At 40.2% G+C, this 27,290-nt stretch overlaps 1 protein-coding gene across 8 annotated transcripts in view; it reads right to left on the minus strand.

Annotated features, from left to right (window-relative positions):
• RBMS1 (RNA binding motif single stranded interacting protein 1) overlaps positions 1-27,290 on the minus strand; it is a 207,896-nt gene that overhangs the window by 29,904 nt on the left and 150,702 nt on the right. For all 8 annotated transcript variants that reach the window (XM_036996118.2, XM_036996124.2, XM_036996120.2 and 5 more), the window contains exons 3-4: positions 11,702-11,760; positions 6,376-6,467 (exon numbers count right to left, since the gene is read on the minus strand). In XM_036996118.2, the coding sequence (XP_036852013.1) occupies positions 6,376-6,467; positions 11,702-11,760 (151 nt within the window). The remainder of the gene's footprint in view (positions 1-6,375; positions 6,468-11,701; positions 11,761-27,290) is intronic.

The following is a 27,290-nucleotide window of genomic DNA, read 5'->3' on the forward strand; positions in this document are numbered from 1 at the left end:
ATGCTGAGCTAAACCTCCTATGACAATTACAGAAAGTATATCTTTAATGTATAAGAATTGGAAAGTGATTTAATAAATACATGACAATAATAGATAAAATGTTTCAAAGTACCGGGAAAAGCCAAATGGTCTTAGGTATGTAAGTTTTCAAATTCTTCTGAGGTGAGGTGAGAGGTAAAGTCTTATCTCCTCATTTCAAATTTACCACCTCCCCCCACTTCGCCCAATTAATTACACAGCTCCTCAATTAGCCATCTCATGTCGGCTCTAACCTTCCCAGTCCCTGGAGCTTCTCTATTACTTCCTAGGGAATTCTGGTCTTCATGGCCAGCCCAGATGGGGTCCCTTCCCTCTCGAGGTAGGTACTGCGGGGCCTCACACAGCCAGATGGTACTGACAGTGCATCTCATACACCCCAGGTTCTCATTACAAAATAACCATGACTTCAGTTCTGTCTTCCAGCTGCCTACCGTGAAGTAGGGAGATAGAAATACATGTAATAAATGTTATAACAGTTACATGTACAAATCACAACGGAAGGTCACCTAGTGGAGCTTGTCTTAGGAAGATTAGGGAAGACTCTTCAGGAAGAGGGCATGACATTGAGTTGAGACTTGAGAGACAAGCAGAAGCCATGGGGCTGAAAGGAGATTGTAAAAAGCTATCTAAGGAGCCTCATTGTATTTTGTCAATCACTGCTACATAAAGTTTTCCACTTAAGCACAGCTGACAAGGAGGAATATGTATCCTGAAGAGTCTGTACCAAAGGCCAAAGCAGCTTTGCCAGAGCTGGAAAATTTCCTTGAAGTTTGGTGCTTTATCTTAAAAAAAAAAATCATGTAAATTTTATAATCTCTAGCTGAATTTGTTTTAATAGAGAAACGAATATTTCTGACCTAATACTTTTAAGTAATACTGATAAGCCAGGGAGATAAGCCATGTTTGTCCTGTGATTTCAGTTACTCTGGTGGGTAGGGGGAGAGTAAGAGAGAGGAAAAGGAATTGCTGTCCGTGGACTGCAGCTGGAAAGCTATGACCCCAAAAATGGGGAGCTTTTCTGGAAACATGCAAGCAAGGGAGTGACACTATCAAACCTATCTTACCAGAAATATTCCTGAATCATGCTTAGTCAGATTGGATTAAAGCTGGGAACTCCCTAATTAAAGAGCATTAGAACACTCCTTAGACAAAGATATGGCACAAAAAAATGTTACATAAGAAACATGAATTATAAATATTGTGGGCTTTCTAAATTATAATTATAAAAATCTAAGTGACTAATATTTAAGAATATTCGTAAGAGAGCTTGTCATATCTGAAATTATTTTTACTTGGTGTTGACAATGTACATCTAAGTACTTTCTTAATCTGCATTTTAGTGGCTTTTATTACCAAAATATTAATAAAAATATTATAATCTTTGAAATCTTGATTCAACTTGAAAATTTAACAATGAAGAGAAAATTAAGTGCCAAAATAAAAATCCAGGAAGAAACTGAGTTTGTAACACATTCTTTGATAACTAGTGAGACAGAGTAGATCCAAATACAAGTAAATATTTCTTATGATTTTAACGCATTTGTTTTCAATAGCAACAACTCAGCCAATTAGGTTTCTTCATCTGGGATGAGCCTCAGAGCTTATGTTATAAATCTTTCTTTTCAAATGGTCAATTTCATCCTGCAAACACTGACCAAAAAGCTGTAATAATTGGAAAAAAAAAAGAGAGAGAAAAATTCCCAAGATGGCAGCACTGGACACAAAAATATTTAATCCTGAAGGTGCCCACAAAATCTAATGACCATGCATTCATCACAAATGGAATATATGGTACTTGCAGCAAGTGGGGAGTGGTTTTTGAATGAGGATAATTGCGTTTCTTTAAAATCAGTGACAACTTAGCTGTTTTATTACATGCAATGCTATGTCTCAGAAAACAATTATTCTGTCAATTATGGGTGACCAAATACAAAAATGGGGCCAATGGGCCTCTTTATATCCCTGGGCATGGAGAGGGTTCAATGGCTTCTCTAACAAGTAGAAAACTAGATGCCACATTGGCCTGAGAGGGATAAATGCCTACTAATGTTCACTTGAGTAGAAAAGCAGCCCTCAGAGGTCCCGCATGGTGTAAAGCATTCAGTCATCATCTGAAAGAAATTAACAAAAACCTCCCTGTGCGTGTGGAATGGTTCCTAAAATGCAAGAAAGAGACTTGGCAGGAAGACTCGACATCTGTTTTCTCTTGCACTGAATAGGTTCACCAACCAGCAGATAGCTGCTTACGGGCCTGTGAATGCAAACTGCTTGAAGCACGGTAGACTTCTGTGTGGAAGGGGGATTAAGTTCCTGCTTGTTTGACAGCCTATTTACTGAAAAAAAAAGTGTGTGTTTACCACGAGGCAAATGACGTAGGATAATCTGCCACCTCCCACCCAGAAGGCCTTAAGAGGCATCACTGAAAGGCCTACAGAAGTCACTATGAGCAGATTATCACCAACGCTGCTTTGAGTTTTACATCTCTTTGCTTGTTATCTGAGTTCTTCTCTTCTTTTAATAGATTCTGAACCTTCTATTTAAAAAAGGCACACATTTGAAACAAATGCCAAGTTTAACAAACCGTAATGGCTTTGAGTCTTTCAGAAAACCTTTTGGTAAGTTTCATTAGGGTCCTCTATGGATAGAGTGCACTGATTTTTAAATATCCAATTCTTAATTTTCCCCTTAATTTTTTCTTATTACATAAGAAAGCAAGCCTTTAATAAGTGGCAACCTGAATTTTTAAAACCTTATGTAGAATCCTGGTTAATTCACCAAAGGAAAGGGGACAGTGATGGGTCCCTTATCACTCAACCATGGCAGCCAGACCTAAATTTCTTTTAAAAAATTGTCTCCACAAAAGGTACCTGGCATGGCAGCACCTTTTTTATCCAGATAATATGAGGGAGCTAAGTCAATTCCAGATACTCAAATTCATGGCTCTATGGCACAAAACAATGCACTCTCTTGCATTTAAAGTACCTTTGTAACTTTAATGATACAATAAAAAGAAATCAGGTCCAGGAAACTCAGACATTATATAGAGACCTGAAGAAATTCATACAGTACAGAGTGTTGACATAGTGCCAATGTCTCAGAACCCGTGTACTTTTTGTTCCCTACAGATGATGTAGAATGGGATCGTTTTTCCTAGCCAACTGACAGCACCAAGCCTCCTAAGGAGGTCTTTCAACAGTGCTCGTTATCAGCCCACAGGAAAAGGGCACTTGAGGCGCACTGCTGACGTGACATGTAGTGTCGATCTGTACCCAGTGCAGTTCTGCCTAAATGCACAGTGCAGACTTCTTCAAAACAGCACCCAGTTAATACACTGTGCTGCTTAGTATCACTGGCACTGAGAAGATGCCTAGGTAAGTGATCACGGTGCCTCTCTAAATGAGGTCTCTCTATTGGTAGCAGGTCGTTAGAACAGGCCTCTTTCTGTTTCAGCAGACGCCACAAACATGGGTGCCAGGCACTCCCACCTTCCAGAGTGAGACACCGACCACCCGAGGAGAGTCCGAGCAGGAGCTGGCTGAGAACAGGCTGAGGGTGCTTACCTGCCCAGCCACCTCCTGTCTGTCTAAGAGGTTGGAGAGGCTAAGAATGAACATGTATGTGGAGAAAAATGCTGATGTGTTCTGAGTCCCACCATGTGGGCTGCTTCCCTAACATTGCCAGTCAAGCAAGAGGGGCTTCAACAGACCACTTGGGAAGCTTGATCTGCGTCCTAGAGCCTGGTGGATACAATGGGCCAGTATCTCACTTATGATTAAGGAATCTAAAAAAAGGCAAATGGCTGGTTGAAGGGGCCTGTAAGTAAGGCTGGGAACTAACTACTCCCCGACAGGCAAATGGCCTAAATCAGATGTGGGCCACTCAGGGGGGAGCTGCCCAGGGCTGGGTTAGATCCTCCCCGGAAGGCCGCTCTAAAGGCCAAGGAGGTCCCAGCAGAGGGGGCTGCTTGGAGAGAGACCTTTAGGTTTTCAGGAGCTTACAGCCTGATGACATGTATTCACTAGCTTCAGAGAACCACAGGGAAAAATTAATTTGGGGTCGACATGGCGGGGTAAGAGGTCTCTGAAAATCTCTAAAACATTCCATAGGAGAAAGTGTCAGCTCTTCACCTGGCTAGAGGAACCCCCCCCCACCCCTCCCAGATTACACCGTGGTCAGGTCAGAAACCTTTCCCATCCTTCACCACTGCTCCAAGTTGGAAGGGTTAGAAACCACAGCTAGCCAGACGGTGGAAGAGTGGGAACAGCACAGGTTTGGGAAATAGGAAAGAAATGAACCATGTTCCAATCCACTACAGGTTTTCTACTTCGAGCAGACCTGAGCTGAGGGAGGGCAGAAACTTTAACACCATATGATACTCAAAATTTTGTCAAATGAACAGGACTGCACATTTAAATTACAGGAATTATAGTTAACATCTGGGATGTGTGCTTGAAAATCTGACATTCAGCATCAAAACGTTAACCAAGAGCCTATTCACATTTCTTCAAATAAGAAAAAATTACAATGTATCACACACTAATCACAACCCCAATCTCTTTAAGTGTAATTAAAATACTTTCCTATTTTCTTATCATTTCCTAAAACGTGACGAAATACATGTTACATATCTGTATTATGTATGTATGTATACACACATGTAACAGATGGTAATATTGGGATGTAAACCTTTAAAACATTGCTTCCTGATCACCAAATCAATATGGTTCTAAGTGGACAACTGCTTTGTAAGCTACGGTTTCTCACCGCACCAGCCAACATCCAAGACATGTTTTTCGCTGACTCTCAGCAGAGTTTTCAAAACCTCTACATGTGATTCTGACATTTCACAAACTGTATTTGGAATATAACTTGAGACTTCCCATACAACAACTTGTTTAAGATGTGTTGAGGTTGGTATAAATACATATAGAAATGGCTGAAAATGTACTGAAAAATAATCATGCTCCAAGGAGTATGAATATGAAAAATCAAGAGGTACTCCACTGAAAAAAAATTAACCAGAAAGACCTGAAATGAAAGAAGCAAATGAAGGGACTTTTTAAAATAATAAGAGTGGCCAAAACAGTCATGGGACCTGCCCTGGATCTTATCCATGAGAGGAAGAACCAGGGGCTTCACAGAATAGAGGAAATGGACAGAGTAGAGGGAAAAATAGAGCTGCTTTCTGAATGTGTTGAAAATCCTGCTTATAAAATGTACGATTACCCACTGTTTGCAGAGGCAGATGAAACATTCTGTAAATCATTATACAACATAGGAACTGCACATTCACAAATATATTTAAAATGTTATAATCACTGTTTTTCAACAATGCCATTGGGCACTGCTCTATATTATGGACAAATAATCTGAAAGTCACAGCGTTGCATTTAATATTTACGGTTCTTGTTTAACTTCTTACTTCTGGAGTTCAAGAAAATCCGAAGTAAGTCCAACTCAAGCCAAAGCTTAAAAAATATCAAAAGTAAAGGACTATGTTAGAAAGGCAATCCCTTTCATTAATTCCTGAAATATTTATGTCGATTTTCTAGTCCAGGTAACTAGCCTGGTAGCCGCGTACATGTCCTTCAGCGGCCTTCAGGTCTCAGCAGGTAACTCGTCTCCCTGCCAGAGCTCCTTGGCATCCATAAATCTTCCTTCCTTATGGAAATGTGAATGCTCCTCAGGGAATGATCACGTGCTACTGCTCAGAAGTAGCAGAGGACAGCACAAAATTACTTTCCTCTGTAGTTCAAGAAGCCAGGTAATATAAAAATTATTGACTTTTTGAAAAGAATACACACAATATCAAACTGCCAAGTTTCAGGCTTGAAAATATTTTCCACCGCAATTCAGGATCACAAATGTAAAATAACATATACACAATTATATGAATATCTTAATAAGTGCACTATAGTACTAGATATCATAGAATCCAAATTTATATTTGGGCAATAAAGACCGGGGCATGAATATCCCTTTACCAACAGTCCTCATCTAGAATGCCAAAAGTTCATTAGAAACAAGTCTTGAATAAAGCCATTGTAGAGCTAGTGAAAAGTAGCTTCATATCCCATAAATAACCAGTGTCTAAAAATGCCTGACTTTTGTACAGATTCAAAACAGCATCTGTAGCTGACACTGCATTAAAACTACTACTGCAGACATGGAGGCATGGGACAAAAGTCTAGAAGGGTCCAGTAGAGCCCAGCAGTGTCCAGAGTAACTGGTTAGATGGTATGGAGGAAAGGATGCCCAGGGTGACAGGAAAAGCAACATGTCAGGCCTCAGAACCAAAGCCAGGCACCAGAGGACTGCTTATGGCTCGCAACTCACCTTTGCCATTTGAGCTTGAACCCCACTAGCCTTCAGGGCAGACACAGCTTTCTGAGCTGCTGCAGGACTGTCAAAGTCAACAAAACCGTAACCTGAAATGCAAAACACACTTAGTTTTCCACCTATTATTTTATGATTATGCAAAGAGTGAAAAGAATGAGTCCGTCTGGTTTTGGATGCAGGCAACAGAAACAAAAAGCCTGCTGTCCCAACAGGTCTCACGCTGTGACAGCTGCAACACAGCAGCCTTCCCGGCCATCTTCCCCTGTCATGGCTCACAGGTTAGACAAGTTTCCCTTCAAAGTAAAACAGAACCACTGTTTCTATTTTTCAGATCTTTTTCTCAAGTGTCCTGTACTTACTTGGGGGGAAGCATCTGCTTAATAAAGTTAAAAGTAAAAAAAAAAATTAAAAAGGAAAAAAAGTCAACTTCAGAGAAATAGCATTTTTGATGATTTGGTAAGATGGAGTCACCTGACAGAGCTCACCAGTGACATAAATTTGTTTATTCTACAGACAAAAAAATTATACTTATTCTATAATCTGAACTATTTTTCTAATAGATTATGTATAACCATTAGATAATTCAGATGTAAAATAACACAATTTAGTGCTTGGCTAAAAACATCACTACTTATTTTCTTAGCTCATGATCTCCCTTCAAAATAAAGGGGGGAATGCCTCCATATATCCAAAATAGCAGTTTCAGCAGTTACGCCCTAAAGTCTAAGAACAAAAACAAAACAAACAAATAACCTCCTAAATGAGTTCAAAGATTATTTATTCACAGCTTTACAAACACTTTTTTCTTTTGTTAAAATATCATTGACATACAATATTATGTTGGTTTCAATGATCTGACAGTGGTTTAACAGTTACTATATCATTAAATCCTCACCCCCTCTAGTGCGGTCACTATCTATCAACGTAGTAACATGTCACAGGACCATTAACTGTATTCTCTGTGCTGTACCACTATCCCCATAACCAGCTTGTAGTGTGACTGCGAATTATTCTGCCTCTTCATCCCCTTCCCCCTCCCTCCCCAGCCCACCCCAAGCCCTCCCCTTTGGTAACCACTAGTCTTTTCTGGGTGTCTTTGAGTCTACGGCTATTTTGCTCCTTCTGTTTTGCTTTTTACAAACATTTTTAACAAGCTGGTCAGCTTTCTTCCCTAGCTACAATGATCAAAAGTCAGGAAATTATTAGCCAAGAAAGGGGTTGGGTTGAGGGTATGGCTGCTACAAAATAAGCACAAGGATGGCATCTAGCAGTGAAAACTAGTAACAAGTAATAAAAGAGGAAAACTATGCAAAGAACAGGATTTATGCAACATAAAAGCAGAGCCCCATGAATCTCCACTGATTCTGGGAGCATCACTGTATTGAAGTAGGCAATCGCTGATTTTCACTGTGATAACTCTTAAGTTATTGAGAAAAGGTTAAATTATATTTAGCACACTGTTTAAAAGATCAGGGTGCCAGGGAAAAATACCAACAGATATTGTCCTGGAACTCAAACCTATTACAAAATTAACTTCAAATGAGTAAGAATATTTTAAAAAAGAAAAGTATTGTTTGAAGGTTGCACAGAAGAGGCCCCAGTTCTATCCTTCATTTATAGATGCTATAAAACTATATCCATTTAGACTGTATGGTACTAGTGTCAAAATAGACAAACACCCCTATCAACAAGGCCAAAGAGAAAGCTTGGAGAAGGTCCACAAGTCAGTTTGCAGTATAAGTAGCACAAATATTGTCTGGTAACCAAATAAAAGTTGTAATGAAACAGAGTAGACTATCGATTACAGAAATAGATGTTTGAGAGATGAGTGTTAAGGCTGAAACAACAAACAGCTTCCTTCTGTTACTTGGAATTGGATTGAAATAAAGCTTAATTTGATTTAGACAGTGCAGAAAAACAGCCAGGTTGGAAAGAAAAAGAAGAGTCTGACCCAGGTAAAAGCAGAGAATGCTATTTGACTGCCAGATTAGAAATTAGGCTAAAGATACTTCGGGTGACTTTCAGAAATCTGTTGTTAATGCTGTAACATGCAGCCCCCTATGGGGACATACACAGGCACAAACACACTCACTCATACAAATTTTATAACCCCCAAAATTTTAGCAGGTCATAAATGAACACTCAAACACAGTGAAATGATGTAACTGCTACAGATGAATATTTAAATTTTCTTCCCAATTTTGCCGTTGTCAGTAAGTTACAACACACACAAGACCTCACTTCTGAAGTTCTTGTAGTTGATGTTATTACCTCTCAGGTACTATTACTATTACTTTATCTGTTACAGTCTCACTAGGAAAAATCCATCCCGGTTGCATTTTAGTTGTTTACATCCCCTTCTGGCCTTTTCAGTCACAAAGCTGATACCTAAATATCTGCTGGAAAACAAGTTTTTCAGGCAAGCATGTAACCTTGATCTCTTTCATTTTCTTTGTTATATTACTTTCAAGTAAATATGTGAATGTGTAGATTTCAGTTAAATGGGTTCTGTGAGGTTTCATTATGTAATTATGTGTACAGATACTTTCGAAAGGTTCACTAAGGAACACAGAAATTTCTCACTGAACCCCTAGGAGGATTCTTTTCAGGGCTCAGGACCAGGAATAACCACCGCACTCCTGCATTCTGGAGTTTCTACCATACTGTAGTGACTGAATCATGGGAATAGCTTATGTTTTCTATTTTTGCTTTGGCCACTAGGAAACACAGGATCATTTCTGCAGTAACCTGAAGTTTCCCGCTCTTAATCCGATTTTCCCTTGGGTCTGATTTATCCTCACCCATTTTTACTTGTGTGTACGTGTGTGTTCTGGTCTTATATGTGACTCTGAAAGTATTAATAATTAATCAGTGTCACCATCAATACTCTGTAAGCTTTTATTTTGTCCTGACTTGCCTTACATAGCAGCGCTGCAATGAATTTAAGTACCTCTTGTTGGTTAAAACATGACAAAAACTGAAATGTATTAGAGCAACTGAATCGTGAATTTTTAAGTTCAATAACTAAAGTACATGTTATTCAGTTTCCTTGAGCTTAATTTTGTCTCTTGGACAGAGACTCCAAAATATGTTCTGTGACCTCTGAGGTTTCTAATTTCCAAATATAAAATTCCTTCATCTGTTCAATCTCAAAAACTTAGACTACAGCACAAGAACTATATATATATATATTTATACTCTATCACCTCTTATGCATTATCTATATTCATCCACCCACTCACCCTCTCCTGTACCTACCTTCTCATTATCTATAACATGGCTAACATATTCTCTGTCTTTATTATGAGCTACCCTATTACTTCTTCTCATTTGTCCCAAAGTTGCTTTTTTTCAAGAGCTCTTTCATTCTCGCCTCTGGGATTTAGAAAACCATTTCTGCTCGCTCACTCCCCTTATGTGCTTACCCCACCCACCCACCAGCTCTCTGCTGACATGTATTCCTGAGAGGCCTGTTTGAGACACAGAGCCCTAGAAGGTTCCCATCATTATCCACACGCACTCCTGAGATTCGCTTTACGAGAAGGTCTCCAGGAGACAAGCTTTAGTGAAGATCTGTTCTGAATTATTCCCTCCCTTCCTGCGAAGCCCCACAAATTTCTCTACTTATCTGTGGACCCTTTCCAACTATTACGTGTCTATACTATTATGCTAGATTTAGTTTGGCACTAGTATTTTTTTTTTTTTACTTATACCTTTTCTAGACTATGTTGAGGATTTTGTAGAATTTTAGCTTCTAGGGCGCAGGTTCTCACTGGAGAAGAGTGTACAATATGTGTTGATTTTCACTATGGGGATGTGGTGGAGAATTCAACCATGGAGGCCTCTGGGTCTTCTCCCTCACTGAACTAGGGCAGCTCTTCTTTTTAACACATCTGCTCTGTAAGATTTCTTTTTTGTTTGGGGAATAGGGAGGAGGAAAGGTAAGACCAGGCTAAAAAACTGCTTGTCTACGATTTCTCTCTTGGGTTGAAACTAATGTTTGGTATCAGCTTCCTGTTTTATGGCTGCAAGAGCCCATTTTTCTTTATAAAACCAGGAGATTTTTTTCTATGTCCGTGCGCTCCCAAATCATTTATAAACATGTTAAATAAAACTAATCTTGGCAACTAAGTTTAAATGCGTCAGTCTACAACTTGACTCTCTCTAGTTTAATTCCTTTAAAACATTTATTGAGTACCACTCTAAATAAAGCACTGCTTATTCACCGTCCCAAAACAAGATTGCCTTAATGTGCCATGTTGATTAAACATGGGCTAAGATATTTACTACAACAGCTCCTTTAAATGTAGGGGCTTTGAAGAAGACACAGAAGTACAATGAAGCACTTCAAGTCTAGATTAGAGGCAATGGCCGCCTCCTAAGGGGGGGGGGGCGCCACCATAGGGCTCATTTACATTCCTTGCCTTCTCCAGATGGTGCTAAACCACAGCCATCACCATTTGAAAAACTGGGGTCTAATTAATGAGGAGATTTGCCTTCTCTGCCTATTCCTGTCAACTTCATTTCAATTCATGGGGTCAGTAGTTAGACTCAAAGTCAGCTGACTCCATTCTTCCCCTTTCCTAGAAATCACATGCCTCTTGTTAAGATGCTGGATCATTAAAAGTCGGAACCGCGGAGCGTCAGGGCTGCCTACTGTAGACGCCTCCTCTTTCAGCTCGCCAAGCTGGATGAGCTCATGCTAATTGCACAGAAAACTGAAGGTCAGTGCATCAAATTAAGGCAGCAGCATATTTCAAAGGGGCGTATGACCTCCCCTCCCTTTTACAATTTGGTCAGTGAAAATGGTTCTCTCCTCCCTGCTGCCAGTATTGTCAACAGGCATTCAGTGGAGAACAATTGGGAGTACTGAAACATGTAATTAAGTACTGCTTAAAACTACTCTATTCTAATTAATAGAGCCAATTTGCACAATATGTAATCTTTTCAGTCCTTTAGTACAGTCCAGTGGTCTCCAGTAAGCAGCTCTAATCTCCTCAAGCTCAGGGAAGAAAAGCTATTTTCTGACTTTACTCCCCTTTTAAAAGTAGAGGCTAAATGCCAACCCTTATTTTGCACGTTAACTCCACTGGCGTCAAATCTGGGATTCTGGCAAACTGCTAGCTGCTGTTGGGTTTCCAGCCAAAAGTCGACTAGGGACAAATGTAAGCAATATGCTGACATTGTGCAAGACAGAAACTGGGTGACATGTAAGATTTGTTTTTTAATAAAATGGAGGTAGTTCTGAAACCAAAGATTAGGTTAAAATTCCATCATTTTTCTGAAGTTATGATTTAGCAAATTACCATCCAAGGAAACATACCTTTGCATTTGTTCGTTGTCTTATCCAAAATTGCCTTTGTGGAGACTATTTTCCCATACCTAAAAGACAAAAAGAAAAAAGAAAAGGAAGTTACACCCAAGGAACTCTATTAATGTCTAAGTCCAGAGACCACACATACTTTTCAAACATCTGCAAACCTTAAAGTACAAAATGTCCTATACTAGCAGACAGGAAATGAGAATTCTAAACTCAAAACTAAACCAAAAAAAAAAAAAAAAAGGGAATGGCCAGGCTTCCCATTTGAATCTCTGGATTACAGTTGGATGGCTAGCTTTGAGGAATCAGGTACTTTCCCTGACAATTGGACCAACAACAAAAGGAATATCAGCTCTGTAACTAATTTCCTCTAGCAACACTATGTTTGTGATTGAATGTAAAGCAAAATGCAATGGGTTGGAATTATTAAAGTACTATGCTCCACATAGCCTTTATGAAGTGACAGTGGGGAGAAGCCACCCGCATTTTATCTATTCATTTTAGTTCTACAGACAAAACCGCATGGCACTATGACCACAGAAGGGTGTGTGTGTGTGTGTGTGTGGCGTATTATTTAACACACCGGATGGTATATTTCAAACAGGTCTTTCTTGCCTACAACTTTGGTAACTTCATATTTATCAACACCTCTTTTCACTGAGTACTAGTTACACAGTATCCTCACTAACGTGTACATGGAAGTGTGTGCAAGAAATGGATAATTAAGAATATAAAACAATGAACCAGGGATTAAGCATGAATTATTTGACAGTTTGTATAAATGGGTTCGAATTCCTTAATGTACAATAGAAGTTTGGGGAAGAAGGAAAAAAATTCAGAACATTACAACTTAGCACATTGCTGCTGAAAGCGAAGCGGCCATGTAGTTTAAATATATGTCCCAATCTGATTCTCTTTCATGGTGTTCAGTCTGTAATGTAAAGCTTTGCTCTTTATGTTTGTCTTCTAAAAACTGAGGGGAAGAAACCTTGGGAAAATGATTTTTAAAAATTACTGGGACTTTGGGAAATGCACGTAACTTACTTCATCTATCTGAGACTCATTTTCTCATTTGTACATGGTAAATTCCAGAATTTTACTTTCCTGTATGTTTACTTTAGAAATTTCACATTCTCTATATTACTTTCTCACAAGTGATTATGAAGCCTAAAAAGAGTTTTAAAAAGTTTTAGGAAATGGCAGTATCTGTGTAGCATTTTAAGCCACTTTGCATATTGTAGATTTCTGTTTTATTTATAATTCATCAAGCTGAAATATATTTATCTAGAAGAAACAAAATGGCTTGAATCACCTCTCTCCCCCACATAATTCTCGCTCTGTGTAATCATGTAATCAAATAATTACTAACTAGGCATGAAAGTAAAGATAATTTAAGGTTCAAATGACAATTACATCCAAGAGGCATAATGCTGTACACAAACACCTTCAATTCCCTGTAGGGATTCTGAGTATTTATAACAACATTAACACAGGTCACTAAGCTTAACAAAAAATAATTTTAAAGAAATCTGCAAACAAGGAAATGTTAAGTGCTTTGAAGACCACTTTTAAGCAACCATTTATCTACTCAGGTTATTCGCAGGCTTGGTATTTACTAGTGTTCTCTCCTTGGCAAAATTTTAGCAGAGAACCCTTTTAGATTGCATCCCTGCCTCATTCATCCAAAAGTAGGGAAGAAAGTTGCTATGACTACAATTTAGGATGAGGGGACTGAGAGTCATAGAGACTAAGAGGCTTTGCTTGAGGTCACAGAGTTCAGGGTTTTTTTGTAAACCAAACAGAAGAAAGGAAATTCAGAGAAGGTCAGGGGCTGGCCTTCTATCCTTCTGGCCCTGCTGTTCTCATTAGGAAAGATAAAGACATGGAGAAAGGGAGACAGGGGAAGCAGGGGAGGAGAAAAGGTTCTTGGCCACACTGATACGCAATTCATGCTACTCTCTCTTCTGCTTTGGGTTTTGGGTTTTCTCTGATCTCTTTGCGAAGTGCACCCGCCTCTGTCTCTGCTCTCAGCCCCGAGATCTCACTCCACCATTCTGGGCGCTCCTACGGCGATTCCTGGCTCACTTGGCGTCTTCCTCTCCCTCCTAAGTAAGTACGTTCACCACGTTTAACATTCTGTCCACAAACCTTCCTCTTCCCAGGAAATTAATTCACCCCATGCTATGGTTTTATTTAATGAATATTATCATGAATATTTTCCTTCTTGGTTTTTTTTTTAAATTCCACCAAAGCTTTAGTTTTTGTCTCTTACTCTTTTAACTTAAATATCTGAGAATTTTACTGAGATACTTAAATATCTAGCTAAATGTCATCTCATGCTCACCATTTCCTAAATCCTATCCCCAAGAACCCCTGACACATTTCCCCCTATCTCCTCCCACGAAGCTTGAGGACCTTGAGACACCGTCAACTCAGCATCGCCTGAATCTACTCAACAAGTCACCGAGTCTTCTGACTGTTTCCTCTGACCTGTTTCTCATATTCACTCTGCCTTCAGCGTGCTTAGATCTATGCACAAAGCACATAATTGTTCTCCTTGCCTCCAGCTGCTGCCACTGGTGCTTCCAACCCTGTTTGCTGCATTAATTCACCTTAAACATCACTTTAAACATGTCTTTCTCATCCCCCCATTACCCCACTCTACCCATGCTTGAACCTGAAGAACCTGTTCAAACATTATCTTTTCCATGAAACCACCCCTAATCTCAACCATTTAGTTGGGTGATTTTATAAGAAACTAGAAAGGGATTATATTTACTTGGTTCCTATGTACGTTCTAGGCACAGTGCCAGGCACTTCTGTATGTAGGATCTTATTTAATTTTCACAGCAGTCTTACGAGGTAGGTGTTAGTATTTCCATTTTTGCAAATGGGAACACAAACGCTTGTAGAAACATTGACCTGAGGATCTTGCTTAAAATCCCAAAGCTAAGAAATGAGTTTTGTTTAAGCTCTCACTGTAATCTATCTAGGAAATACTTCTGAGAAATGATGTTCCCTGCATACACTCAGAGTATAAAAGGACAAGAACAAGATGGAAGATCTCTTCTATTAAGGCATTGGAATAGGCTGATATTTCAAGCCAAAGCAAGTTTTTGTTTGTTTTAATCAAAAGAAATAATATGTGGTTCATGACTGACTGAAAGAGGGATGGAGGAGGTGTAGGAGAAGAGATATTTCTGAAATTTATCAGTTTTACTTTCTATTGTGGTTTTCCTCATGATTTGTGGGTTAAGACTGCAAGACCACGACTTCTCAGAAAGTCAGAAAACAGTTTTTACTCTGTGGACTATTGCCTACTGGGTTCCTACAACAGTGGGCTAGGGAGATGCTGCCTGGGAGGTGCTGCCTGGGAGGTGCTGGAGGGCTTCCCTCTCCTAAAATCTCTTCTTTTTTGGGACTGTCTAACTCGGTTACACCACGTACGGCACAAGAGACTCACTAAAATACAGACCCCTCAACTGGAAGATGTACCACTGAGCCTAGCTAAGGTAGCTTCTCAGCGGGTGACGCAGTCCCCAGGTGCGGAATGGAGTACAGAAAGGGCAGCTTTGGTGGCGGGAGAGAGGATCCGGCATACGGGGAAGCGCCCTCTACCAAACAGCACCTTAAGAAAAGGAAAGGTGTGGCAGGGCTCACAGAAGTCAACATTTCCTCCTACTCCTTTTATTGGTAGTAAGGTTTAATGATGTGGGGCAAGGGACTGGGGGGGGGGGGGCGGGGGGAGGGGAGAAGCGCTTAAAGATGATCAGTATGTGTTCGGATTCTATTACTGATGATCAGCGCCTACAAGAGCAACAGGTACCTGGGTTAAGAATTCAACCAGCAAAATATTTCACCTCTTTGTGTTCCCATTTGCAGCTTAACTTGTAAAATAAAATAAAATAAAATAAACCATTAAGTAGTGAGGACATACAATGAATCATGAGAAATAGGCCTCCTGACAGGCAGAATTCACACTCTAAGAACACCATGGAGATGTATGTCCAAGGAAGCAAGCTGTAGACTTTTATGGGAAAAATGTGAATATGAAGAGTCTTTGGGGTTTAGTCAGCCTCAAAGTCACAAGGCTCAGACCACAGCTCTGGTTACCCGGAATATGATATTCTTTGCTCAGAGTAGAGAATCCACTCCAGAGGAAGCAAAAGGGCAAGGGGGCATCAGGAGCTGTGACTGCAGAATGGTCACAATTTCAGAGAGGAAAACAAGTGGAAACTCACATTCAAACCGACTGGGCCAAGTGAACTTGGCTGACAAAACCTTTTGCTTAGAATCTACCAATATTTCCTTAGTTTACACCATAGCTTTAGCCATTTCTTCCCCATTTCCATTTATATGTCTACTTTCATCTAACTATAAAATCTAAGTATATTTTAATTTGCACTTGGTAAATAAAACTTAACTTTCTTCTCTACCCCATCACTTAGCCCCTCCCAAATCCTACCTTTTCATTCATTTGCCTTAACTACAAAAGATACATATTTGTAATTCGAAGACCCAGAAAAAGGATAAAATATTAATATCACTGTAAGTGCTGGATATGGACATTAAACCTATTAATACAACCTTACAGACTCTGCCCACTGTGCATGTACACACACACACACACACACACACCCTCACTCTCTCTCTCTCTCTCTCTCTCTCTCTCTCTCTCTCTCTCCTCTGCGAGGGAACTTGCAGCTTTTGAATGTTCCCAGTTACACGTCAAGGATCTGGAGAGTGGAGTCCACCCCACCCAACACCAACAGAGGGCGATAGTGGTTGATAAGTTATTTAATATTGGTCATTCCACTAGTAAATGCATTTAAGGCACCACGGAGTCACTCATGAGCAGTGTGTGAGTTCTGAAGTATTTTATGAACATTAGCCCTGAGAGAGCAGTGAGTGTACGGGATGCAGAAGTGAAAACCCTTGCAACACCAACAAAAGGTACTGTAAGTGTGAAAAAGGGAGGGTCCTGCCCAAGTCTGTGGGATGATGGCCTGTGCTTGTTGACAGTGCCTCTGAAGGACAAAGGGGGCTCACGCACCCTGTGAGACACGCTGCACCTGCAGGAATGCCAGCAATCCACGTGAAGGAGGGCCGGGGGCTGAGATGAGAAAAACAGCAAACCAACTCACAGGTGCCTGACTACTGGGGTCAGCATCAACGTGGGAAAGCCTGTGGGGCTGGCAATTAATTCAAGGGAATGATAAAAGTAACAGCTTATATTTATACAGTTTCATTTCATGCCAGACACCATTCTAGAAGATTTAGGTCACTTACTTTAATATGCACAAGCACCGTTTGGAGGAGGTAAAGTATTATTCCCACTTAGTAGACATGAACGTGAGAAGCAGAGTGCATATGGGACCTACTAAAGGTCACACGGCAAAGCAGCGAAGGTGGGAGGCAGGAAGCTTGCTGTGGACATCGGTGCTGACCGCTGCAGAAACTCTGGCTGCCAGCCCCGGCCTGTTCCATGGGTTTAAAGCAATTCCCATCTTGAATCTGCACCACTGCATGTGAGTGAGGGATGAGGGTGGACTCCACTGCTAGTCTTCAAGACAGATGCTGATAATACTCAGAAAGGAGTTAACCTGGCTTTCTGGGTAGACAACTTTGCTCTGTTTGGAATACGATGCTCAACAGTTGTGAGGAGGCACAACTGGCTTCAAAGCTTAACAGGGCCTTTGCAAATACAGTCAAGTTAAGATGAGGTCAGGAGTAACTCAGGTATCTATTTGGTGGGAATGGATTTGGGCACTGCAAACCAAAAGCCCTCTTGTTATTTTGGACTTCTTGGGGGAACAGAAAGGAATATATATACACATATACACCCATACAGACGATACTGTACATGGCATTTTCTAAAATGCTTCTTTTGCTGATTTTTTTCAATGGCTTCCCAGAAGAAGAGGATTTCCTCAAATTTGCTTTAGTTCTTCTAACAGTGATTGAATAAGGGAAGGAAAAGAAAAGTATAAAAACTATGTTCTTTTTATTAACAGGAAATTCTGTTGGAGAACGAGACCCAAAACTAAAAAACAGGAGGAGTAATTTATCCATGTTATTCTGAATCCGCATTACTGTGAATTATTCAGCTGGTTATCATTTCTTTACTACTTGGTGGAGGAAGTGGAAGGCATTTGTAAGACATGTGAAATTTTAAAATTAGGCAATCAATATCAGAGTCTGTAAGACTTTACCTTTTGGCCTTGAAGATTTTAAGTGTTTCAACAAGACTTTTTAAAGATAAAAAGATATTAAAGGTATAGAAAGATATTCCATTTTTCATTCCAGTTCTTTTGGCTTAACTCTTATATCCCATAACTGCCCCTCCTACTTGGGTTGCAGAGCTGGGTGTGCCTTTGTGAATAAATGATTCTTGGTATAAAGGGATAGAACAGGAATCTAGATAGAACACCTTACACAGCTAGAATGGAGCCAACGTTTGGAGGAGGAAAATGCTTGGCAAGAAAACCTGCTACAATCCAAATTTGGTGCTGAAGGTGAATGGGACACCGGACAGACAAGTACAGTCCAGAAGGAGGTCAGACCAAGAAATCAACCCACAAATATTTATAGCCTGTCTACAAGCGTGTCCTTCACCACACAAGGCCTATAAAAAATACATAAGGTGCTTTCCTGCCATTAAGGGGGACAATCATTTCAGGATGTAAGGGATTTTCAATATTAAAAAATAACTAAGAATACTGAGATCTTGTATCATGAATGCTAAATAAAGGGGGCATAAACATAGGAAGAGGGTCAAGTTCACCAAGAGACTCTGAGGAAAGCAGAAATCAGGTGGACTATAGAGGGCAATAATAATGCAACCTGTGTAATGGAAGCTAAGTCTGAGAAGGTCCTCTAGGGTGGCCCTGAGTTCCAGGAAAAGGAGTCAGGAAAGAAAATGTGGCTGGAGGTTTTGCAACTGCAGAATGGTATGATGAAAGCAAGACGTTAGTAAGATGAATGACACTCTTATGGCTAAAATTAGCAGAGAGAGATGTCACATTTTATTTTATTGTTATTTCTCGTTTTGTTCTTTGTACTCAAGCAATAAATGCCACTCAAGTTCAAGAAAATTAAAATGAAGGGAGGAGGAAAGCTAGGAAAGGTTCTAAAGGACAGAAAAGTTGTAAGAGGAATTCTTTGAACTAGTCTTCAAAACTTAACTTGACATCTGAGAAAAATAACCCATGGTGTCCGTGCCACGGAAAGTCAGTGGCTAAATGCATTTTTTTGCCATATTTATGAAAAACATGTAGTTCTGTTCTAAATAAAAAGCATACTTTATATAAAGCATTTGATTTGTTTCACAGATTTACTATTACAGTTTAATACCAAGTCTATTATGACCTTCAATCAAGGTAAAGTAGCTTTGCACTATTTTATGGTCTCTTAAGAGTACAAAGCACATAAAAGGTCATTTATATTATTTTATGACAACATTTTTGTCACAAGTCACTGTACTATGGCATTTAGGGATGCAGTCACAGATGGCCAGCCCCAAGTTAGTGCTCCCAAGTAGTAATGTCAGAAGGAAATACTACTTGCTGAAAATGGAACCAAGAATTTTGCAAGTAAAATGTAGATTATCTATCATGAACATGAATTCCTAAAAGTCTCAAACACTGATTAATGTCTGACTTTTAAAACAAAGGCCATTTGATTATGGGAAGCAGTCTTTTATTTCTGAATCGAATTTATCAGCTGATAATGACAGAGCCTTTAAAAAGTTAAATTCCTCTCCCATCAAAACTTAAAATGTATTTGCTTTGCATCCTTCATATTTATATGCACTTTGCTGCAGCATAAGGAAGAGGTTATAATGGAAAAATAGAGTTGCAACAAGGGAGACAACGGACGTTCTGGGACTGGTGGACTTGTCTGGCCTCAGTATCCCCATCTGCAAAGCAGGATAATGTCTACCTCACAGGACTATTCTTAAGGGGACAGTACAGTGCTTGATATATAACAGATACTCGATAATAAATGTTATCCTTTTCTCCAACCCCCCTCCAAATAATGGCACTTGTAGTTCTTACCATTTGAGAGCACTAAGCCAGACCACCGCCCAACTTTAACATTCATGTGGTCCTAGGTTGCAAAATATTGACCCACCATTTTTATGGCTACTTTTCAGCAGTTATTTGCATAAAGTAACCACTCAGTACACATTGGTTGAATGAAATGCAAACATGTAATACCCGCCCCCCCCCCCTTAACATGGTTGGTGTGAGGAATTGAGGGAGGCTGGCAGTAGGGAGAAGGGAAATACTACATTTTGTCTTGGAAAATGTACATGGCCTTTTATTTGATCCCAATTTAGTTTATAAAAACACACAAAGGAACCAAGGTTAATTTAGGAGCTTAACATGGAATTAAAAATTAGTACCAAGAAAGAAAACTGTACAAGGTTTGCGGGAAAAAAGACAAAACAAAACAGGAAACCTAGGAGAGCTTTTTGTTCCTAGATTGTCTCTTTCAAGTATCTCTAAATTCTTTGCTCCTTTTAAAAGAAATCAAAACTGAAAATCTTTCACACACACACAGAGTAGCAAAGAACTGTGTCAGTGTCTGCAGAAACTGAAAGCATTCAACTCTAACACTGAAAACCATAAATGACTGCTTCATTCAAAACAAGAACAGCGTGACAGAGGTAAAGTAAACATGCTCTCTGAAGCATAAGGGAGTTATCTGAAACTATTAAAATAGAGTGTGCAAATTACCTAGAAATTTCTCTTGATTCTGACACAAGCTAAAAAGGCAGGAATCAAATTGGACATTTCCTAGACCCAACACTCATGTTGGCTTTGTGCCAAAATACAACACCGGCATATTGATTTCCAAGTGCAGTCAGTTCACCCTTTTCTAAAGTAATAAATCCTGACTGCCCACGACCTTGAAAAGCTACTCTCAAGAACAGACTGAAGAGGAAAATGATATCTATTTTACTCACTCCAGCTCTAAGAAATCTGGGGATATAATATAAATGTATCACTAGCAAAAAACACACTTGGACTATACAAGAAAGGGAATGCTGATGCAGTCTGCCAGCACAGTTCATGTTTTTATACTTAGATATTTCATTCAAGGGGCACTTGTCACAAGAGTCACAGCTTTAAAAGTGGAGGTGATGGAAAAGGATAAATAGGGCTCCCACACTGGTTTCCTACTGGTTGACCTCTGAACAAAAGGTGCCCTTAAGGCACTGCAGCTAAAGATAAGTAATCATTCCAAAGACAGAGTGGTAAAGGTCTAAAAATTTATAATTTAAAAAAAAAAAAGGAATTACCTTCATGTGAAAGAATGGAACTAAAGAGAACCAAATGGTATAAAGTTACTTTAAAATCAGTTCCATAAAATTACAATACCCCAAATGAAGGCATTATGCCTCAACTCTCAAGAGAGCACGAATTCACTGCATTTTCTGGAAGATGTTCTTGATCCAACTTTGGGGCGGGGGGCCTGTGAATGGAGGTCGGACCTAAAAACGCTTCTTATTTATATGACCTTGTCAATACAAGAATTTTCCAATCTTTATTGTTTTGAGAAATCCTGCATAATAAGAGAGGTGCTAATGAAAAAGGAAAATGTCATCTAGATTCTCTAAATGCACAAAAAACTAGATCTAGAAATGAAAGGCAGGTTAGGCAGATGCTGATATGAAGCAAAATTCCAGAGTGGATTAGCAAAGGGGCAAGAGAAACTCGTGACAAGAGCAAGGACCAGTAAAGTCATGCACAGTAAACTTCTGTTCTTTCTATTTTGGGGGTGGTGAGGAAGATAGGGCTGCTTGGGAATGCTACATCGTATACTCCGATTTGAGCTAAATAAAATCATTATTTGATGAACTAAAAAAAACAAAACCCTTTATTTGCTCATGGACTGGATGAGAATATTTAGTAAGCAGGAACTCGGTTTGGATGAGTGGGTAACTGGTTAAACACACAGTTTTTAACTGTGGGAGCTGAAGTCTGCTGGTCAGTGGTCACTGCATGGAGGAAAGCCTCTGGTGATACGAGAGGCCTCAAGACTGTTCTTTGCAGCACTTCTCCAATGCTCAAACAATGGCATCAATCAGGTCATGGACAGCATACTTCACATCTAACTGTCCCAAAGCTGGGGGCGATGGTGAGTGCATGATGTCAGAATTAATACTGTGAAATAATTTCAACAGGCAAGACTGAATTGTTGGCAAAAGTCAACACTACAGTATTTAACAGGGAACAATCAGTCTTATGTATAAGTTCCCAGAGGGGAAAATTCAAATATATAAATGGAGGGAGAGCTTTGGCTTACTCGTAAGGAAAAACCTGGTTTTTTGATTAGGAACAAGTTCATATTCTCTGAATATAACAGGCTCAAGGCTGCACTAAGAAAAATATGTGATCCTGAACATACACTGAAATTATGCTTCTGAGCCTCTTTAGTGACCATTCCCCAACACCCACCATTATGTGTTCAATTGATTCCCCCAAAAGATGTCGAAGTACTAATCTCAGGAACTAAGAATGTAATCTTAGTTGCAAACAGGGTCTTGGCAAATATATTCAAGTTAAGATGAAGTCAGTAAGGTAAGGCCCTCGTCCAATGTGACAGGTGTCCCAATGTGACAGGTGTTCTGATAAGTGGGAAGTTTGGACAGAGACACAGGGATAACCCGAGTGATGGTGGAGGCAGAGGTGGGAGGGACACAGCCACGAGCCAGGAACACCAAAGCCTGCTGGCAAGCCCCCAGCAGCTAGGAGGAAGGAGGAAGGAGGAAGGAGGTAGGAGTCTCCCCTACAGGTTTCAGAGAAAGCACGGCTCTGCTGACACCTTAATTTTGGACTTCTGGCCACCGGGAACTATGAAACAATAATTTTGTTCTTTGAAACCACCCAGTTTGTGCAACTTTGTAACAGCAGCCTTAGGAAACTCTTGCCCATCTATCCCTACAAAGTCCTTAAGCCTGCCCAGCTCCATCTGAATTTCCTGACCTTGAAGATGTTACTTCCCCTGGGAAATTCAGCGTCCTTCTGCAAGGCCCAGTTGAACGGTGCTCTCCAGCGACAAGTCCTTTCTGACCCTGCCCAGCGCGCTCAGAGCTGCCTGCACCAGGCCTGAGGAGGCACGTCCAACGGGCAGTGCAGGCCGCAGGGGGTGCACCTGCGTCGCTGCATCCCCACTAGATGGGCACCACTGGACTGCTTTCCTCTCTGTATATTAGGCCCCAGCATGGCATATAATGAGAACAAATGGTTGAAATTCAGAAGACAGGAGTAAAGGAATAAATAAGTAAGACAGCTTGCTTTCATCAAATGCTTTCTACACTGAACAGGTATGTTCTGACCATCTGTTTTACCTAGCTTGAGCTCTTTCAGAAGAGAGTGAGCTCCGTAGAGAATGGTCTAGAAATCATGCCCTATGACGAAGGAATGTCTCAAGGCCTTGAAGATGCTTACCCATGAACGAGGCCTATCTAAAAGCTCAACGTGGAGGGCTTTCCCCACCAGCTGCGTGCGAGCTGAGCGAGTGCCGGCCTGGGTCAGGGTGGCTGCTGAAGAGGGTTTCGCACACACTAACCTACGAAGAGATGATCACCGGGGTAGACAGAAAGGCTACTGCAGTGAAGTTTTCAAAACCTGAAATTTATTCTAAGATTATGTGCTTCTCACATTTTTGGTATTAAAATGGACTTTCTTTTTATGAAACAGTGATGAAAGAGGGGGCTTTCAGTTTGTGTCCTTTCAGGGAAAATAAAATTTTAACTCTGTACTGGATACCTAACCCCAGTTCACTTGTTAGGTATACTGTTCCTTAAAATCCAAAAATCTGGGGAACCTCTACAATGGCAGGGTGGTAACCCTCCTTTGAAAAAGGGACAGGATTGATCATCAATTAGATTAACATCAATAAGAATAATGGTTCTGTGGACAGAATCATTGGGTAAAAGAATAATGGCAAAAACATCTTTTTAAAAAACCACACTTCATGTCATTCATTTTAATTTCAAGTAATAAACTGGGACAAAACAGCCCAACACGATTCTGTAAAATTGTATGTGAACTGACTCTGCTCCCAGTAGAAACAGACATAAGAAAAAAAAACAATGAGACAACAGGGAGAGGCTCTTGATGGGCTTTCCTCCGAGTTCTCTCCAGGGTTCAACTGAAGCGGGCATCTTAGCAGCAATGGCGTCTCCTTCCTCTTTGGTATCTACGCTGCTGAATCAGCAGAGCGCAGCCCTCAGCTCCCCCCACTTCCTGCTTTGCTCAGGACTTACTCATTATGCTCAAACAGTCAAGGTAAAATGGGTCCTGAACATAATTGCAGCATTTTATAGATCTTTAGAGAAAGTCCCCATAGAATCTGCAAGGCTAGGGTCCTTAAAAAAGGAATCAAGATCCTAGTGATACTGGAAAATCACTGAAGACATGGCATCAAAGAAGCAACCAGAAAGTTTCATTACATGACAGAGTTTTACATATGCACACACATACACATGTACACACACCGTTCTTTTCAGTTAAGTGTAAAGTCCATCATAATTTAAAGAATAAGTGCAACATCTCTGGCATTAAAACAGGATTCAAATATAAGGCAGCCCAGGTGGAGGTGAATTCCTTCTTTCCAGACCCCATCCCAGGCTCTGCTGGGTGGGGATGAGGAAGGGGATGCGGGTGGGAAGCATAGGTGTGCTTCCTTTGACCTTGAATTGAGAGAAAAGTAGGGATATGACACAACTAATCTTCCTGTGCTTTTGACAGATACATGTTATCTATATTATGATCCTGATAATGCTAATTCCCACTCCTGTTAGGAACATGGTATCTATTTTAGAATGTAGGTAAAATAAAAACAAAGCCCCAAATAAAAGTTAAGTACCCTTTCCCAATACTTAACTGTTTAGAGCACAGCTTATCCAAGTATTGTTTTTCTTTTACCTGGGTCAGTCCCCACAAGGCCAGTTGCAGATTCCAAACTTCCTGAGGAAGGTGATAATCGCCCCTTTAACACCAGGCCCTTACTGGGCACACTACCCATGCCGAGCTTCTGCTTGTTCCCTCTCACAAGAAACCAGGGAATATCCTTACACTGCAGCGCACTTCCTAGACCTGACTCTAAGCCTTTCCCAAACTGTGTACCCGATTTTCAGAGGAAATGGGGTAGGAATGAAGGCCAGGTGAAGAAGGGGCTGAGTGGTGGACATGAATTGGTGACTCAACTGGAGAAAAATCAGAGAAAACTTGTAATGGAAATTCAGAAGAGAATAACAAACCAGCATCTTTACAACTGACAAATACATCAGAGATGAAACCATGTAGTTCTGCAGATGCACCGAATTGTGAACCTTAAAGAAAACAGAGAAAGTGCATTCATTTCAAAGGGTCAGATTAAAAATGGGAGGCGTACAGCACTGTTCTAGTCACCATGTGTCACGAGATGCCATTTTGGCAATGCTGATACTTTTGAGAGCTCAGTTCTGTAAACAGTTTCATTTCTTTCTATGAGGAATCCTCCATTACTACTCACAGAATATTCATCTACAGTACCCGATGGTTTCCATTTCTCTGACCTCTTATGTAAGAAGATTTTATAGAAAAGGTAAGATGTAGTAATATACTTCAGGTCCTCAACAAATGTTTTTGGGTAAACAAATGAGCTAATGAATGGGAAATGTGTATGTCTAATGAGCGTACAATGGACATGTGGGCAGTTAAGGCAAGAACGAGGAGAGAAGCTGTAACAAGGGTTTGATTTCTATGATAGTTTTTAAGTAACTGTCATGTCACATCAGACATTTTATAAGGTCATGCACACAGACATCTCGTCCAAGCCTCATACAACTCCACAGAGGAGATTAGGCCTATTCTAAAGAGGAAGGAAACTAAGATTAGGGGAAAAGTGAGTCATCTTTCCACTGCACTGCAGTAGAAAGCACTCAGAAAAGAAAACCAGGTAACTGGTAGGTGCTCAGTGAAAAGAATGAATTCAAGTCATGCTTCTCTCGAAGCTGACCGAGTAGCCACTTCTGGGATGTGTGTTAGGGAAACTTGGATAAAATGGGAAGAGACTGCTACAAAGTGACACTACAGCATTTTAATCCAAATGTATTCCTTTAGTCATCCTTTCAGGCTAAGTTTAAAGCACAAGTTTTGAAATTTATATTAATAAAAGTAGAGACATGAGAGGATTTGGGGGGGAAAACCCAAAATTACAGTCTCTGAGAGTCAAACAAAAAAACTATAATGTATACCAAAGGTTTTATCCTGAAATAGGGGTAGGGGATATTTATCTCAGAAAAAAAGGTGCAAACCCCTTCAGCTAATCACATAACAGATGGCAGAGTAGTGAGAATTATAATCTATCCGAACCCACTGCGCACAAAAGAAAAGAGGAAGAAATGTCTAGAATCTAGACAATCTGGTTTATACACATAAACTCAGCAAAGAGAAAGATGTGGTTTCTGTAGAAATGGCATGTGACCTATTCATCTCCTGAACAGGGGGGATGAGGACATGCAAAGATGTTATTTTGGGGGGAAATATTTTTTAATGTATTTATTTTATTTTCAAATCGAGTGAAAAATGCATGGTAGAAGGATTTTCAGTACCATCAAGCTCTGGGAATATGGAGCAGCAGGTGAGAAAGAGGGTGGCCATATGTCTGGGCGCATCCAATTCATCACCTGGCTGAGCGTCTCTTCCTGTTATGGCCACCTACCAAACTTGAGACACGACAATTACAGGATAGCGGCCTCCCAGCGAACTGTCCACACTGTTGTGGGTGAAAAATATTAATGTGCCGCAGACAGCAGCCAACAGTGACAATCAATTTCATGACATAAACCAGTTCCCACTCCTGCTAAATGGGAAGAAGGAAAGCTGGAGCACATTCGGGTTTTCTTTTCATTTGTCCTCAAGTGCTGAAGGCACAGAATGGATTTTCATAAACTCCTGGCTAATTGGACTTGCAATCCTGATGTAACTGTGTCCCATGTAGCCATGCCAATTAAAAACTTCCCAGTCGAGAAGGATTCTTTTCCCCAGGATCTTCATTAGGTACTGCTAGAACTACATGCAATGTTGACTGTTCTTGGTCTCCGTTCACTTCTAGGGCACACGTATGAATTGGTTCCCATAAGATTCATCCCACCAGGTATTCGTGCATTTTAAATTATTTATTTCTTAGGGTCCTTGTGGCTGGCAAAGAGGACCAGACATTCATTAAAAACATAATTTGGGATGGTCACTAGGTTCGATGTATTTCTACATAGACTACAAATTAATTCAATCCTCTATCCAAAGTGGGTTTGGATGAACTTTCTTCTTTCTCTCTTGTTATTTTACACTAAGCAGCTCACATCAGAGCTATTTTTCCTCTTCTAACAGAGATAATGCACACGACCTATCAAACTGGCAAAGATAACAACAAAAAACTGAAGATCCCCAGGTTGCAGAGAAAAGGGGAACAGAGGCACACACCTCTGGTAAGAGCAAACTGGCTGCACACACAGGACAATTTGGAGCCAAAGCTTAAAACCATTCTCCTAAGGAAATTATTAAGATGGTGTACAAAGATTCTAGGAAATATT

This window comes from Manis javanica, chromosome 7, assembly GCF_040802235.1.
Source record: "Manis javanica isolate MJ-LG chromosome 7, MJ_LKY, whole genome shotgun sequence".
Lineage (NCBI taxonomy): Eukaryota > Metazoa > Chordata > Mammalia > Pholidota > Manidae > Manis > Manis javanica.